This window comes from Erinaceus europaeus, chromosome 17, assembly GCF_950295315.1.
Source record: "Erinaceus europaeus chromosome 17, mEriEur2.1, whole genome shotgun sequence".
In the NCBI taxonomy this organism is placed as follows: domain Eukaryota; kingdom Metazoa; phylum Chordata; class Mammalia; order Eulipotyphla; family Erinaceidae; genus Erinaceus; species Erinaceus europaeus.
Window position 1 is genome coordinate 37,691,608 of NC_080178.1, and position 19,322 is coordinate 37,710,929.

General features: G+C 36.9%; 1 protein-coding gene and 1 pseudogene across 1 annotated transcript in view; both read right to left on the reverse strand.

Annotated features, from left to right (window-relative positions):
- The window catches only part of TYR (tyrosinase), a 114,878-nt gene that overhangs the window by 72,844 nt on the left and 22,712 nt on the right, over positions 1–19,322 (reverse strand). Inside the window, exon 2 of the mRNA XM_007534507.3 lies at positions 15,454–15,670. Coding sequence (XP_007534569.3) covers positions 15,454–15,670 — 217 coding nt within the window. The remainder of the gene's footprint in view (positions 1–15,453; positions 15,671–19,322) is intronic.
- LOC103123830 (protein IMPACT-like) lies at positions 6,221–7,392 on the reverse strand (annotated as a pseudogene).

Here is a 19,322-nt window from a genome sequence, read left to right on the forward strand (position 1 = left end):
AGCCTTCTGAGAGTTCTCCAGACTGTTCTCTGTAGAGGCTGGACCAATTTACATTCCAGGTGGGATTCTTGTAAGCAGAATATGGTAGGGTTATGTTTTCTGATCCATCCTCCCACTCTATGCCTTTTAATGGGTTAGTTTAAGCCATTGACATTTATTGATATTATGGATTTAAGGTATTGCAGTGCAATTTTTTATTTGCTCTGATATATGGCAAGTATTATGGTGATATTCTTGTTTATAAGAGGTATTGCCCTGAAAGAGGTTCTAAAATACCTTTTATAAACAAAAACAACACCATAATACTTGCCATAAATATTTTTATGATTATTATTTAAAATAAATATTAAAAGCAAACACTGACAAAAACCATAGGATAAGAGGGGTACAACTCCATACTTCCCACCACCAGAACTCTGTATCCCCTTCATTCCCCTGACAGCTTTCCTGTTGTGACCCCAACAGGAGTTTGGGACTACTAGCATACAAATGAAGTCAGCCTGAGGCTGGGACACAATGGAATGTATAAAAGGCCTGGACTTAGAGCAGGCTGCTGCTGCTTCTCCTGGTCAGAAGCATCTAGGTGGAGGTGTTCCAGGTATCTGCCATGGCTACTTCTCCTGGGAACTGAACACCTGTGACTCAGCTAGCTAGTAAACTTTTAGACTCTTCTACAGCCATGAGCAACGTACACCTAAGCTAATAATTGTTTATCTTATGGGATTGAACATTTGATATTTATAATCAGACTTTATGGACGTAGCATACTCTTAACCTCTGGTGATAAATGCTTATTTTGCCTTTTACCCATTTCACCCTAATAAAACCTTGTATTGTTTAAACCTGCTCTCAGCTCCCTGCTGTGAACCCTTACTCATCACAGCTTCCACAAACCCACTTTAAGTTAAAGTTACAACACTTCCCTATTCTTTATACCTCTGGGAAAATGGACTCAGGGTCCAAGCCTGCCTAAAAAGACACCATAAAGTTCATAATTAAATAGTTTCTACTTAGACTTAGATACCCTCCTCACCTACTACCTACTATACTTCCCTCAATCACTCCAAAGCTAACCTTATCAAAGAAAGGACTGCAAAAGTTGAATAAGGGCAAGAGCCTGGCATATTTTAACAATGACTCTTTAGTCACTATCAGGCCACCCCTTCAGCTGGGGCCCTAGTCTGATAATCCTGAGATTCCCAAAACGATATGATGGGCCTAGATCTCAAATAAATCCCTCTCTCTATTGTTACTGGTTATATCTATCAGGAAAAATACAATAGATCCCTTTGTGGGCCCCTATAGGCCCTTACCTTCAACATGGATTAACAAGGAAAGAGAATGTTCCATCCTCTGAAGGGAGGCTGGACAACATACTCTATGTTCCACCTGAGGAAGATGAGTCCTGAAATTGGGGCAGCTTAGAACATTCTTACTCATGACCACAGAATGTGAGCTCAGATCTACAGAGATGCAGAGGTCACATAGGCTCCTAAGCTGAATATGGGCCCTGGATCAGATCAAATCAGTAGGGTTTATAGTCAACAATATTTATACATCTCCTATATTTGGGTGCTACTCTATTCCCTGATCCAGCTTTCAGTGGTGTGCTATGAAATGAACTGATTGACTCACTATGTCCTGCCATTGATAGAAATGTAAAGAATATGTTGCTGTCTTATTCTTTTCCAAAAATTCCTGATGGAGGAAATTCATATTAAGTCAGAAGGGATCTTGTTAGCAGTCCCAGAAAACACAGTGTTTCTGGCATCTCTGTGAATGGCCATGGCAGTTGCTGAACATATTCTGTGTCATGCCTTCAAGTATGCAAGAGATGTTCCTGTGTGAAATTCCCCAATGATCCAGGCTCGGGATAACCATCAATCCATCTAGTTCTCTCTTGCCTCTTCCTTAGTGGTATTATAAAATTTTCTCTTGTTTTCTTTTTTTAAAAATATTGATGCTTATTTCTGAGCCTTGGAAATCTGAGTTTAATAATACAAAGCAGGACTGGACTCCTGGAGTTTTATGAATGCTGCTGGTATTTCTGCAGTACAACCAGTGTTGAACTCTGCTGATGCTAGCTAAGTTGTTCATGGTCTCTAAATTAAAAAAATTTTACCTGTGACTATATTTCCTTTCACTTAGCTTATTCTCCACTGTACAGCTTGACAGTTTAAGAGGGCTCTTTTAGATCACACTTCACAGATATTTGTATCAAAATATTTTTACGTTGCTCCAAGCTCACTTGAAAATGATATTTAAAGATGTGGAACAACTAGGCTAGAGAAACATATCACTGTGTAGTGTGCCTGCATTGCCATGTAAAAAGCTCAGACTTGAACCTGGCACCACATGGAGGTACATGGCATCTGAGGAATTTCCAGTGCTAGTTGTCTCTCCCTAAGTTTCCCTGTCTGTCTCTGTTTATCTTTCACTACCTGAGTGAAAAACAGCTCAGAGTAGTGAAATTGTACATAATTGAGGCCCTTCTCTAATATATATTATTATATATTGGGGCATTTCTACCTACATAAAGCTTACTTAATTTAGCACCCCCTTCCTAGGAATCTTTGCCTTGCCTTTTACATTTTTTGAAATGCCAATAACTGTATAACTAAAAAGTAAGAATAATATACTTGCTTCATTTTAATATATCTTGGATATTTAGACATAGAATTGGGGCAGTCAATCAACAAGAAGATAGAAAATGTGTATTAGCACATCTGCAGAATGAAGAGCAGTGTTCTCAGAAGCCCTGATTTACTTAAACTACAACTTAGGGGATCGGGTTATAGGAATTGTGCGGAATTGTACCCCTCTTATTCTATGGTTTTGTTAATGTCTCCTTTCTTAAACAAATTTAAAAAATTAAAAAAAAAGAAACCATGAAATGCACTGTCTTCCAAAATTACACTCAGTAATTTTTAGGTTTTTTTTTTTTTTGATGGTTGACTGTTTTAAATAGGCATGCACTTACTTACTCCTTTATTTTATTTTGTATATTGAGGGGTGCTGGTTTATAGAGATCTATTTAAGATGAGGTAAATAAAATAGCAAAAGAATTAGACTTTTATCCAGCTGTTAAAAATGGTTGTCATCACCTTTGCCTCAGCTTGAATTAAACTTGAAGGAATCATGTTTACTGAAATAAATAAAAAAGAGAAGGTTTCCCCACAGCTATGGAAAAATGTCTAATCTTTGACAAAGATGCCCAGATTATTAAATTGGGAAAAAGGAGTCTCTTCAACAAATGGTGTTGAAAAATGGGTTGAAACATGCAAAAGAATAAAACTAAACCATTATATTTCACCAAACAGAAAAGTAAACTCCAAATCAGTCAAGGACTTGGAAGTTAGACTATGGATTATCAAATACTTAGAGGAAAATATTGGCAGAACTCTTCTCCATCTAAGTTTTTTAGGCATCTTCAGTGAAACAAATCCAATTACAAAGAAGACTAAAACAAAGATAAACCAATGGGACTATACCAGATTAAAAAGCTTCTGCACAGCAAAGGCCACCACCCAAAACAAGGAGATTCCTGACAGAATGAAAGATCTTTATGTGCCATACATCAGACAAGAGTCTAATAACCAAAATATATAAAGATCTCACCAAACTCAGCAGTAAGAAAACTAATGGCCCTATCAAAAAATGGGGGAGTATATGAACAGAATATCCACCAAAGAAGAGATCCAAAAGGCCAGCAAACATATGAGAAAATGCTCTATTTTATAGCCAAAACCTAGAAGCAGCCCAGGTATCCAACAATAGATGATTGGCTGATTAAGTTGTGGTATATATACACAGTGGGATACTAGTCAGCTATTTAAAATGGATAATTCAGTTTCTTCACCTCATCTTAGATGTAGATTGAAGGAATCACACTAAATGAGATATGTCATAAAGAGAAGGATGGATATGGGATAACATCACTCATAGACAGAACTTGAAAGAAAAAAAAAACAACAGAATGGAAAACAGAAAGTAGAACTTGCACTGTGTTTAGTATATTGCACCAAAGTAAGATTCAGGAATGTGTGTGTGAGGGAGGGTTCAGTTCCTAGAACATGATGACACAGGAAGACCTAGAAGGGTTGAATTGTTATTGAAAAACCAAGAAATGTTACACATGTACAAACTAATGTATTTTACTAATGACTATAAGACATTAATCTCCTTAACAAAGAAAAATGAATAAATAAATAAATAAAAGTTGAATACTTGATTATCTTACTTGTAGGTAGAATTTAAGAAACAAGGACAGAAAGGGGAAACAGAAGGTGAAACCTGGACTGGGTGTGTCATATGGCCCCCCCACCCCCAGCACCAAAGTCCTATTGTTCACATCTTCCTTCACGAGTCTGAAATGCACAAACTGTGGAATGGGATCAGTGAAACAGCTCTCTTGAATAGTATGCTGCTTTGACATGTGTGTAACACAGTTTCAAGCCTGGCCCCTACCACACTGATGGAGATTTTGATGTTCTACTTTCTTTCTTTCTCTTCTCTCTATCTCATTATCTCTATAAAAATGGAATTATTTTAATGTTAATTAATAATATCAAAATTCTATAATTATTTTAACAATATATAGGACATACTTAGCTTTTCATGGAATTTGAGGCGAGTGTTCTAAATACATAACAAATATAATTTATTTTTAGTTCTCAGAATCTATCCTAGTCTAATGCTATTTGCTAAATTATGGGCTGAATAGACAGCATAATATTTATGCAAAGGCTTTTATGCTTGAGGTTCTAATCTCTAGGACTACCATAAGCCAGAGCTGAGCAGCACTCTGGTAAAGTAATAATAAATATAAATGCAAATATTAAATGTCAAGTAAAATAATGGAACCTTAACACGTAAAATGTCAAAGAGAAAAAAATCATCTGTGTATGTCCACTTTCCTTGACATGTTTTCCATGCTCAGAACCATTACAAATTGCCTTCTAATTTATATTCCCCCTTCCCTTTGGAAACATCTCAGCTAAATGCATGATTTAGTGACTTTTTTTTGAGCAAAATGTTTATATACTGGTATTGTCATGGAGTCACAATCCCTCAACTAGGTGCCAACACACTTCACCCATCACCAGATTGTTAACAATTGTTTGCAATGATATCTTAAAGGGAACAGTTTATGATTTATTGTCATAGACCTCAAAGATAAATTTACTGTCTAGATGCTTAGAGGTAAAAGGCAAAACTTAGATGAAAGGAGAAACACAAACACTGATGAAAAAGGGCTGATACAAATGGAGGGGGGTAAAGGAACTATTTTGTTTTTCTAATTAAAAGGGTTTGATTCTTCTCTCCAAAGAAGATATGGGTTTGAGGAAAATGGCTGGAGTACAGGTGGGAAATGTACATCATGTTTATACAACTACACAACATAGTTTCTAACATAGTTCTAATTTCTCAATGAAGATCACAACTTTCTGGGTGCTAAAAGAAACCAAATATATGAACACATTTCAGGGACAAAGGAAAGCCTACTAATACTCTGTATTTCTTGCTTTACATCATGAGAATTACACAAAATGGTAAGACAAGAAAATCACTTTTTGAAACTCCACAATTACCAATTTGAGACAGAAATTGAGGCATAATAATTAGGCTAACAAATGTATGAATTGTCCCTTCAGCATGTAATTACAGATGGATATACCTGTATTTTCACTTGATTCATTAGCTGATGAGCACTATAAAATGAAAGTTGACACATTTATGAGTAAAATCACAAGAATAAACTCTCCAAGATCAAGTTTTAATATGTTTCTATTCTAATAAGCCATAAAGAGCAGTAAAAGGTAATATTCACTCAAGACAATGAGAATCTAGATGATAAGAAATCAAATATTTATATCCTTCTAGAGACATTTCTTCCATTCCTAACAATGGCACTTGACACTAACTGTAATGAACAGTTAATTCAGGTACTGCTCAGGGCCACTGTTACCTTCCAAAAAGTTAGATGAAGAGGCTATTAAATTCAAATTAATTCTTCTGAACCAGCCTGAAACATATATGAATATGTTATAAGTTTTCTATTTTATTCAGCTGATGTGACTAAAAAGGAATAGATAATGCTGTGTCCAAGATGAATTAGCCCATTTGAGCAGTCAGAGACTCACTTTCTGCACAATACATTCCTGATGATGATGGATTGTGCACATGATAAGGAGATCAACCTTTCACGGAGTTTCAGGTATTAATGTTCACTTCTCTTCTTATCTTTTCTTACTGTTTTGTTCATTCCTAAAGCTTTTACTGAGTCCTCGGGTGAATTTAAGTAGGTCTTCTCCACTAATATGTTTCTGGCACAATTGCTGATATGTTTGAAGTGATCTGGGCCTAGCAGAATCCCACACAAGGAATACCACAAGGACATTCCTCACACTCAGAATCTCCATGAGATGGAGGAGACGTCCACCAGTTGTTGTTTCTCCATCATCTTCATAGTCTGTTTATCCTCACAATATATTCTGTATGCACAGAGGTTGTGGGTAGCACTAGCCATTTTCTTATTCTCATGCAATTTGGCAAGAACCATTTTTACCTGCTGGGAATAAACTACTGGAGCCAGGTGTGCCTGGAAAGTACTTCTTCGGTCTGCAATATGTATGCCATGATCAACTGGAGGTATTTCTTCTATTTCTGTTGGATTTTTACTGACAGAAATATCTAATGTTTTCACTAGATTTTCTGGTTGACAAGCTAAAATGAGATCCTCTTCACATTAGACATCCTCTTCTTCAGTTTTCTTCTTTATGTTTGGACCTGGTTCTGTCATCTGAGATTTCTGTATTAGATCTTCGCTTATTTTCTCTACCCACAGGTAAAGGATACTTTCACCAATGTTCTGTACATATATTTCCTCAAGGCTATTAGATAAATCTGCATGTTCTTGTCCTTTCAGCCAAGGGGCATTGAGGTGATAAATGGGTGGGGCTATACCTGGGTATTCATTAGGCAGCATTACCATATATAGCCGCCTTTGCTTCAATATCCTCATTCTGCCTCTGGTTGCTCCCTGTGTCCCCCTCAGTCATGTGGCCCCATTAGTGCTGTAGCGGCTGCCACCAGCCCGGTCCAGACTGCCTCTACTTTCTTTTTTTAAATAAAGAATGAAAAAGTAATTCTGGGAGCAATGGAATAACAAATGTACAAGGTAAGGGAAACACATACCAAAAAAAAAAAAAAAAAAAAAAAGCAAATATTTCTGCTTTACCAGAGAACAGCTAAATTGAAAAACCAGAGGAATTTGCCATTTTCATTAACAAGTACTCTACACAATCCTAATGCATTTTAACACTTGATAATCACTACTCTAGTTGTTTTCATTGATGTACACTGATAATGGTGTAATGATAAGTCATTCCCACAAACTCAACAGAGAGCTGCCAAATAGTTTCATATGTAATTACTGTAAATTGCTTGATGCTTTATTTTTAAAATTGTATTTGATAGGGCAGAGGGAAATTGAGAGGTGACAGGGAAATAAAGCAGGAGAAAGAAAGAGAGACAAATACAACACTACTGCTCATGAAACTTCCTCCTGCATGGGGACCAGGGTCTTGAACCTGTGCCCTTGTGCAGACTAACATGTGCACTCAACATGTGCACCACCATCTAGCTCCCAGTTTACTACTTTAAACTTCAGCCTAATGTCTCTGCTTTGTTATGACACTGTTTATGTGTTTGTGTGTAAAATTATATAATCATATCCTTTCCATAGATGTTAAAATTTTAAGATATATGCTGTTTTCATAAGGCAGTGATTCCCTCACTGATTATTATATTCTATATGATTTATAAACATAATACACTGTGATCAATCTCTTCATTTATAACCTGTATCAGAACTAAAGATAAAATTGAAGTAGCTTTCTTTACATTCAGATTAGATTCATGTGTTTGGGAAGACTTGGGATTTTTGAGCCATACACAGATGGGTGAAGTAGCTCACTAAACTGCAAAGACTGAAACAAATAAAGACATTTCTAAATGAAGCATTATATATAAAAACTATATGGTCATTGTTTTTCTTCACCTATGACTGAATTGACAGGACTTGATTTAGTTCACTAGGTGTTGTTATTTTAAAATGGAAGTCCTCTGTCTTTGCAGGTGCTAGATTTATAAGGTTTCAACTAAATATTTTCTTTCTAGACTACATAAGAGAGGCTTTGTATTATTCTTTGCTATGTTGAAAGTATTAATCATTTTCATATTTTTGTGATGAAAAGACATTGCTTGTTTTTATTGTGTAAAATTATTTAGTTGATCTGGGCCCTAGAAAGAAGTCCCATTGTCACAAGTAAATGAGGATTGTTAGTTACCCACAAAGTTCTTCTTCACAATATCCTCTCACTAGCTTGATTCAGTAGGCCATTTTTGTACTATACAAGTTAATTAAATCTTAACTGTACCTATCTATCCCATTTTCTAGTTTTAATTAGGTAATGTCATTTAATGACATGTTTCACATACACTATTGATATGATTTCCTATAGTATGTACTATAATGTATTTATATATCATATCTATGCTTTCACACACAATTTATCACTTGGAATTTCACATCCCACTATTGATATGATTTCCTATAGTATGTACTATAATGTATTTATATATCACATCTATGCTTTCACACACAATTTATCACTTGGAATTTCACATCCCACTATTGATATGATTTCCTATAGTATGTACTATAATGTATTTATATATCACATCTATGCTTTCACACACAATTTATCACTTGGAATTCCCAGTAGTGTACTTGGAAAATATTAACAACCATATCTCAGAGGGGGTAACAGGGAATGGGAGACATATTAACTTATAATATCTGCCAATTGCTATAGTGTAAATGTTCTTGTAATTGTTAATCTTCAGGTACAAATTTTTGACTGAAGAACAATGGAAAGGTTCTGTCATCAGTCACAACAGATGTGAATCAGCTGCAGCACACCAATAAATGTGTCTTATGTCATGTAGAAACACAAGCAATATGCTCAGGTAGTAAATAAAGAATCTGGGAAAGGACAGATATCTTCTGGGAGGCTAATGCCATAACTACTACCTTAAACTTCTCACTCCAGATCGAGTTACCATCCCTTTATAACCCTATGACATTTGTTAGGTAGATATTTTTATAAGTGTGGAATGAAAGAATATATATACTTTTTTCAAAATACTTTGACTAATATCTCTTGTTAATATATCTGATTTTTAACAGGTGTGCTTGTACTCATCAGTCTTCAAGTTCAAACAATTTATTCTTATATACTGAAAAGCCTTAACATGAAATGAAATATGACTCATACAATTTCTTATGTTTTTTTTTTTTTTAGTATTTAATTACCAAATTTTATGCTACTACTATACTTTTTTCCCCTTTGTGTGGTAGGCGTCAGGGTATTTGGTTTCTTATGCTCTTGTGGATATGGAGATAATAAGACCACTTGGCAATAAAAATGGTTCAGGTTCCAGATGCTACCAGGATCTGAACAGATGACCCCACCAATGTGTCCTGGAGCTCTGCCTCCTCAGACCCTTGCCCCACTAAGGAAAGAGAGAAAGAGACAGCCTGGGAGTATGACCTGTCAACTCCCATGTTTAGCAGGGAAGCAATTACAGAAGCCAGACCTTTACCTTCTGCACCCTGGGTCCATACTCCCAGAGGGTTAAAGAATAGGAAATCTATCAGGGGATGGTATGGGATACGGAGCTCTGGTGGTAGGAATCATACCCCTCCTATCCTATGGTCTTGTCAGTGTTTCCATTTTATAAATAAACTTAAAAAAAGAAGGGCTTTAAATACCATCAGATTGATCTATGAAATAAAATACTTTTAAAAGTGGAAAAAATGAGGTTCAAAAATGTGAGGCAGTTTATACAAGGTTACTCAAAAGACAGTAGCAGGGCCAGGATTTGGGCTAATTATCTGACAGATTCCAAAGCTCTACTCTAATTCTATTGCACACTCTTACTTGATATGTAGCTATAAGCTGTACTAAAATATATTAAATACTAAATACATAACATATTATATTATTTACATATAATATTTACTATATATAATATACTAAATACTAAAATATATATAATTATTTTGTGGTGTCTACAGTACCCATATATTTTTAAATTATTTTGGTTGAAAAAAATTGGAGGCACCAGTTTCTACACATTTTTCTTTTCTTTTCTTTTCTTTCTTTCTTTCTTTCTTTCTTTCTTTCTTATTTATTTATCCCCCTTTTGTTGCCCTTGTTGTTGTAGCCTTGTTGTGGTTATTATTGTTGTTGTTGATGTTGATGTCATTCGTTGTTGGATAGGACAGAGATATCAAGAGAGGAGAGGAAGACAGAGAGGGGGAGAGAAAGATAGACACCAGCACGTCAGACTTTTTGTGGAGCAGCCTCTTCCTGGGCATAAACTCCCAGTTTACCCACTCTGTTGCACACCAGATGTGGAGGCCCAGAAAGAATGCTCCGGGGCAGTAGGAGTGAACAGACTGGATCTCTCCCTGTGCTCATAGTTAGAGACACAACCAGAGATCACCAGGGGAATGTTTCATGAACAATCCATTTATTGAACAGAAAAGTAGGATTTATAAGGGGGTTGTAGGAGGAAGTAAGTTATCCATTCCACATATGTCTTGGGAGAAGAGGGACAAAGAGAAGTAGGGGGTTGGGAAAAGGTTAGAGCATTTCTAGTAAGTGTTGAACAAGGGGTTTAGCTGATAAAAGGAATAAAGGAAGTAGGCTTATCAATAACCAGCAGACTGAGAGGAACCTTAAGAGAGAAGATGGATCATGTAAGATTAGAAGATCCGGAGGGAGTGGAGGAGTAAGGAGAATGTCCTTGATTACAGTTTAACAAAGCAGAACAATGATGTATGAGCCATATATGATCAGAGATGGACTTCTATTAACCTCTGAGTAAAGGAACCAACTGGTTTGAGAACAAGGAAATGGGCTGCATGTAGAGTCTTTTGTGAAGCAGGAAGGCTTACAGAGGAAACTTTTTCTGGTGGTCATTTTCCTTTATGCTCGATTTCAAGTAGAGAGAGACTGATAGAAAGGTCATGCCATCCAGACTTCCACTTTTCCACACCATGCTCAACCATGCCTCACAATTTCCCTATACCTGCAGACTTGCTCTGTGCCATGTGCACTTAACCCGTTGAGCTACTGCCCGACCCCCCTCAATTTTACTTTTCTTTGCAGTGATTTTTTGCTAATAAGTAATAGTGTTTTCCCACAATTTTTCTCAAGGAGGTAAAAATCCTCCTATTTCTAATGCTTGAGTCTACATTTAGAATAAGTTCTGGAAATTAGTTTTTATTTTGCTACATAAATATCCTCTAGTAGAATGTCTGGAGGCAGGACTCCCCTCTCCTCTCCTCCAGTCTCCTCCCCTCTCCTTCCCTCTTCTCCCCTCTTCTCCCCTCTCCTTCCCTCTCCTGGGCCAATTAGGAATACCAAAGGAAATCACCTGAGATTGCAACAAAACAGGACTAAAATGACTTCAGGAATGCACTGCTCACTGGTAAGTGCAAACACCTGTGCTGGCAGACAGTGAGAGGCCTAAAGAGAGGCTGAATGGTTGGTAACAGTCCGCCGTTTACCGGTTGAAGCACCACCTCCAGTCTGTTTTTACCAAGGAAAAGACTGCTGAAAGGAGAGGACTCCCCTAAGACTCACCAAATGCAACTGTTTTTCTACTTGCTTGCTGTTTTGGGTCACTGCAATATATATCCTCTAAGCACTGGGTGGATGCTACTCTGATAAAGTGAGTGCACACTTACTATATGTGAAGACCCTACCAGAATTTAGGCCCCTGGTCCCTGTCTGCATGTATAAGAAATAGAGAAACCAGACTTGCCACCCCCCTTTTTTTGTGAACCTAGTACATATTAATTATTTCCTGAGAAACTATTCTATCTCAAATATCTTAAGGCATTAGTAGATATCTACAGAGGTATCTCCTCTCTAGCTTGGCTATATTATTTCAGGATTTTACAAAAGATAGCATTACATCCTGACTAAAGAATTATGTACAAGGCAAACCCACCAAGCTGCTCAGCTATCTGCCTCTCTTAGGATTGGTAAGATGTTCAGAAGACTGAGACTTCTTGTGGGACTGTCATATCCAACTCAAACATTCACCACAGTGGAAGTTAATTTTTGAATGTGTGAGAATATTTTCAGATACTCAAGGAATGTCCTGTTCTCAGGCAGGGAGACTGAAAGTATTGACATTATTTAAGATTTCATTGTTATTTGCTGTTAGTTTTTCTCTTCAAAGGAGTATACCAGAACATATTTAACACATCTTTAAAATTTATAGTTTCTGTTACCTCTTATTAAAGACCAGAGCTAATACACCATTTTCTATACTACTTAAGAAAACCTAGCAAGTAAAGAGGTAAGATACCTCATATATAAATGTTGGCACCTATAGACATAAAGGATTGAATTACAGGAAAGAATTATGAGAGATCAACCCAGCAGTGCTTTTATTTATTTTTAAAATATTTATTTATTTATTTATTCTCCTTTGTTTCCCTTGTTGTTTTATTGTTGTAGTTATTACTGTTGTCATCGTTATTGGATAAGGCAGACAGAAATGGACAGAGGAGGGGAAGATAGAAAGGGGGAGAGAAAAACACCTACAGACTTGCTTCACTGCTTGTGAAGCGACTCCCCTGCAGGTTGGGAGCTGGGGGCTTGAACCGGGATCCTTACGCCGGTCCTTGTGCATCACAGCAGTACTTATAAAAGATATATAATATGAAGAAATTTATTTTTAATGGCATATAGTTTAAGGTGCAATGCAAAGACAAGTTATAGGGGCCAGGTGAAGGCACACCTGGCTAGATGCACACATTGCAGTGCACAAGGACCCAGGTTCAAGTCCTTGTTCCCCACCTGCATGGGAAAGCTTCTCAAGTGGTGAAGCATAGCTGCAAGTGTCTCTCTATATCTTTCCTTCTCTACCTTCCCCTCGCATCTCACTTTCTCTCTAAATCTATCCAATAATACAAAAAAAAAAAAAAGATTGACTACAAACTAATGGTGACTGTATCTCAATCACCCCTACTGTCATACTCACCTTTGTATCTTAAGCACAACAGTTTCTAGATGCCAGTTTACTTTTTCTCCATTTTTATTTACTGAAAAGACCTCAAAATCTGTGTTTCCCAATAACCCACTGATTAATCACTCTTGAATTCAGTTTATGAGTTCCCTGAAGATCTGCAAAACTTTAAAGGATGCATTTTCCCCCCAACAGTATTGAGAAATACTGGTAAATAGGACATATTCTAAATACTTTCCCCCCTTACCTGAGCATCAATAAGCTCCGACAAGTCTGACACCTTTTATCCTGCAATTCCAATGTACTACCACAGTGTTAATTCCTGAGCACCTCAAAATTGCATAGTTCATGTAATTTCCCACTGAAAATGTAATATTCTTTTAAAAAAAATTTTATTATCTTTGTTTATTTATTAGACAGAGACAACCAGAAATTGAGAGGAAGGGGAAGACTGGGAGAGAGACAGAGAGACACCTGCAGTACTGCTGCACCACTTGTGAAGCTTTTCCCCTGCAGGTGGTGACTGGTGGCTTGAACCTGAGTCCTTGAGCATTGTAACAGGTGTGCTCAACCAGGTGTGCCACTACCTAGCCTGAAAATGTAATACTTTAAGAATATTCTGCTTCTCATCTTAATGTAACTTAATTTCATACCATCATCCTCATGTAGATGTCATTCTCTACATTGTAAACATCTTTCCTCTTGCTTTATTGGTGAGAAAGTATTGATATTTGAATTTTGATTTTGATTTCTCCTTCTTGTGTAATGTTCTTAGGAGATTGCCTACTTTTATGCTGGCTACCAATTTGCATTTTACTTGTGTGATTTGTGGTGTTTCTTCATTCTCTGGTGAATATTGAGCAGAAAGGAGGAGCAGGCACTAAAGGCAAGTGAGGAGCAGGAGTGTGCCTTCAGAACTGGAGAGGCAGGTGGGATCAGATGAAACTGAGAATGGACCTTCTTCAAAAACAGCTATTGTGATGAATGGGACTTCTATGCTTATTATAGTTAATAGAACATACTTGCCTCAAAGATTTCAGTGACTGGGGTAATTCATTAATTTAATGGTTTTCCACATGTGTGTGTGTAATATATATATATATATATATATATATATATATATATGTTATTGGATAAAGACAGAGAGAAATTGAGAGGAGAGGGAGAGAGGGAAAGGAACAGAGAGACACTTGCCATACTGCTTCACTGCTCATGAAACTTTTCCCCTGCAGGTTGGGGACCAGCTGCTTGAACCTAGGTCCTTGTACACTATAATGTGTGTGTTTAACCAGATGTGTCACTTCCTGGCCCTGGGATATATTTAAAAAATATTTTATTTATTTTAGTGAGAGAGAAATTTTCAGAGATTTATACAGAGTTAGAAGACCACTATTCAGTTCTGGCTGATGGTGGTGCTAGGAATTGAAGGTGGGTTTTCAGGGCCTCAGGCATAAAAATATTTTTGTAAGACTATTATGTTGTCTCCCTACCCTGCTTCTGTAATATTTTAAACCATAAAACAAAATACCAAAACTTGGAGAAAATATCTATAGCCATTACACAATGCAAAAATCTCTGAGGATGGATTGCTCTCTTGGGCAGCTGCTATCTTTTAGAGGAGAATCTGCCCTTAAACCACACTATGCTGTCTATTGCCTCAATTCCCTGTGTAGTGGGCACATTCAAACATTCTGAGGAATGTATATGTATATAGTTTATTTCTTTGTTCAGTCCATGGTGACACCACTCTGAATAAATTCAATCTTGTCTGATTTCTCTGTTTGTATACGGCCATAGATGCATGCACACTTCAAGTTATGAATTCTCAGACACCTCTGGGCCCAAAATTGTGGATAAGAGATTACAAGCATGTGAAGGCCTCTTTAAGTGAGAAAAACCAAACAGATAATACTAGATGATCTCACTTACAGAAGGAACTTAAGAAATAAAGACAGAAAGGAAAAACATAAAATGAAGTTTGGGCAGGATTTGATATATTGAGGGAAGAAGGAAGGGAAAGGATTGAGGTGGGGGGCTTTGGTATCCTGTTGGTGGAAAAGGACCCAAGTTGGGAGTGAGATTATTCTACAGACACTTATCACAGGAAAATGAGAAACTGTACCTATATGTCAACAAGTGTATTGTAGTCCACCAGCCCGCCAATAAAATGGTAAAAAAAAAAAATCTATACATTATTTCATCATAAAAATAAATATGCTGTGAAGCATGAGAGATTTACACATGAATTGAGACATATATATATATATATATATATATATATATATATATATATATATCCACACACACACCCCAAATGAATGAAATAAAAGGGATTACCTTCCAGTGTGTTTCTGAAGCTAAAATTGGCAGATTTGTCCATGGGGCCAGACTCATACTGTGTAAGGTTCAGGCAGAATTCCACATCTGCTGAGGAGGGTAGCCTTGGGGTCCTGGTTTGGTCGTGGTTCCCAGGATTGCGCTGCAAGGGGCCCTCAGGACTGGCATCACACAGAGCCTGGCGGCTATTGTACTCTTCCAGCTGGCTACAGACAACCTGGGCAACACACCAACACAATTTGTTAGAGGGGTCCACCACCTCAGATAGAGTTAGAGACTGGTCTTCCCAGTCATCAGAAAACCCTTTTGTTAAATTATTGAAGAAAGTGGCTTTTTGACAGTTGCAGAAAAACTATGACAATAAGAACCTAAAATGGAATTCTAGTTTTGTTTGAAGATGCATATTCAGCCCTATGTTCATAACTGCATTATTTACAACAACCAAGGAAAGGAAGCAGGCTAGATGGCCATCAACAGATGACTGGCCAAAGAAGCTATAGGATATATATGTCATGGAATACTATTTTACTATATACTTCATGGGATACTACTCTGAAATAAAAAAAAAAAGATGAAATTGTATCCATTGGGAGAAAATAGATGAACTAGAGGTGATTATACTTAGAAAAATAAGAGATGAAAGACAAACATTGCATGGCTTCACTCATATGTAGACTCTAGAGAATTGATGCACATGAACTTGAAAAAAATAAGCAAACTATTTCTAAAACTTTGTGAGAATTATGGTGGTTATCTTTGGGAGGTGGGAGTATAAGGACACAGATTTTGGGAGTGGGTGTGGTGTGGAACTATACACTGTAATCTTATAACTAATATTAATCATATATAAAAATGGGGAAAACAAGAAAATAAGTGAAAGACAATTGCTGGATGGTTTTACTCTTATGTAGAACCTGGAGAAAAAAAATGAATGAAATTGTAAAAAAAAATGCTAAAGCAAACAAACTCTCTCAAGACTTTGTTGGAACTATAGTGGTTATGGCTGGAAGGTTAGGGGGACAGAATTTTGGTAGTGGATATGATGTAGAATTCTACCATGTGATTTTTATAATCTTGTCAACCACTATTAATCACATATAAAATAGTTTAAAAATACTATTTTGAATATATTATTTAAGAAAATAAATTGGGGGGCCGGGTGGTGGTGAACCTAGTTGAATGCACATGTTACAATGTGCAGGACCCAAGTTCAAGCCTCTGGCCCCCACCTGCAGGGGGAAAACAGCAATTCTCAGTGAACAAAAACTTCATTAATACTAATCAATATTATTAATCTATATATGTTCAGAATATTAAGGCATTCCTGTAATTTATTTCCCAGAATTTCATCTTAAAAATAAGGATGGGAATACCCACCAAAGTCCCACCCAATTTTTTGAAACACTTTAACATAAGAAATTCTTATCTGCAACCAGAAAATACCTAGAATCACCAAAACAATCTTGGAAAAAAAAAAAGAACAAAGCTGGAGATATTATACTTCCAGATCTCAAATTGTATTATCCAGTTATTGTAATCAAAACAAAAACAGACACATTGACCAGTAAAATAGAACCAACATCCCAGAAACAAACCTTCACACTTATGATCGTATAATGTTTGACAAAGGGACCCAGACTATTAAATGGGAAAAGGAGAGTCTCTTTAAAAAATGGTGTTGGTTCGAGTCTCCGGCTCCCCACCTGCAGAGGGATCACTTCACAAGTGGTGAAACAGCTCTGCAGGTGTCTATCTTTCTCTCCCCCACTTTGTCATCCCTCCTTTCTTGATATCTCTCTGTCCTATCCAACAATAATGACAGAAATAACAACAACAATAATAACCACAACAATGATTAAAAAAAAAAAAAGGGCAACAAAAGGGGGAAAATGGTGTTGGTAAAATTGTGTTGAAGCCTGTAGAAGAATGGAACCAAATACAAAAGTAAGCTCCACATGGATCAAGACTTGGATGTTAGACCAGAAACTACAAAATATTAGAGGAGAATATTTGCAGAACTCTTTTCCATCTAAATTTTATAGGCGTCTTCAGTGATACAAATCCAATTGCAAGGAAGACTAAAAATAAATAAACCAATAGGACTACAAATTAAAAATCTCCATACAGAAAAACAAACAAAAACCCACCCAAAGAGACCACTTATAGAATGGGAGATCTTTACATGCCATGTGTGAGACAAAAGGCTAATAACCAAAATAAATAAAAAGCTCACTAAACTCAACAACAAGAAAACCAACAACCCCATCCAAAAATGGGAAACCGATATAAACAGAATATTCACCACAGAAGAGATCTAAAAGGCCAACTGACATACAAAAAAAAAAAAAAAAAGCTCCAAGTCATTGATTGTTAGAGAAATGCAAATAAAGGTAACAATGAGACATCACTTTATCCTGTGAGAATGTCAAATATCAGATGGAATAGTAGCAACAAATGCTGAGAAGTTGTGGGGACAAAGGAACACTCCTGTACTTCTAATGGGAATGTAAACTGGTTCAAACTCTGAGGAGAGCAGTCTAGATAACTCTGAGGCTGCTAGAAATGGGCCTATCATATCAACTGGTAACTCCTTTCCTGAGGAAATTATATTGTAACAAACCAAACACACTCATCCAAAAAAAACAGATTTGTGTATACCTATGTTCATAGCAGCACAGTTTGTAGTAGACAAAACCTGGAAGTTGTGATATATATATATATTAAAAAAGTGAATTCTTTCCTCACGTCATCTTGGATGGAGTTTGAAGGAATAATGTTAAGTGTTATACGCCAGAAAGAGAAAGATGAATATGGGATAATCTCAGTTGTAGAAGTTGAAAAATAAGAACACAAGGGAAAACAGAAAGTAGAACTTAGACTGGATTTCGTGTATTATACCAAAGTAATGGACTCTGGGGAGGGGGATTCAAGTCCTGGAGTATGATGGTGGAGGAGGCCCTAGATGGGAAGTTGGAGTGTTTTGCAGAAAACTAACAAAAGTTACACATGTACCAACTACTATATTTACTTTCAACAGTTACACATGTACCAACTACTGTATTTACTTTCAACAGTGAACCATTAACTTCCCAATTAAAAAAGTGAATAGCATATATAGTTTAATTCTATATAGTATGTAATGTACAAAATAAAGAGTATAATTTCTTTTCCCCTTTTTCTTTTAAAAAATTTTTTTATTTAAGAAAGGATTAATTAACAAAACCATAGGGTAGGAGGGGTACAACTCCACACAATTCCCACCACTCAATCTCCATATCCCACCCCCTCCCCCGATAGCTTTCCCATTCTCTATCCCTCTGGGATCATGGACCCAGGGTCATTGAGGGTTGCAGAAGGTAGAAGGTCTGGCTTCTGTAATTGCTTCCCCGCTGAACATGGGCATTGACTGGTTGGTCCATGCTCCCAGTCTGCCTCTCTTTTTCCCTAGTAGGATGGGTCTCTGGGGAAGCTGAGCTCAAGGACATATTGGTGGAGTCTTCAATACAGGGAAGCCTGGCTAGCATCCTGATGGCATCTGGAACCTGGTGATTGAAAAGAGAGTTAACATACAAAGCCAAACAAATTGTTGAGCAATCATGGACCCAAAGCTTGGAATAGTGGAGAGGAAGTGTTAGGTAGGTACTCACTGCAAACTCTAGTGTACTTCTGCTTTCAGGTATATATTTTGCAGTAGTTTATGGGTACGTGTGAACAGAGACTGCTGTATATCTAGGTTATGGGACTTTGTTAGAAAGTGAACCACCTGAGATGAAATTAGAGTGTACTATGAAAGGAAAGGTCTCACCTGAGTAATGAAGCTGAAGGGTTGTCATTCCACATGTGAAGTCTCTGGACACAGTCTGAGGTGA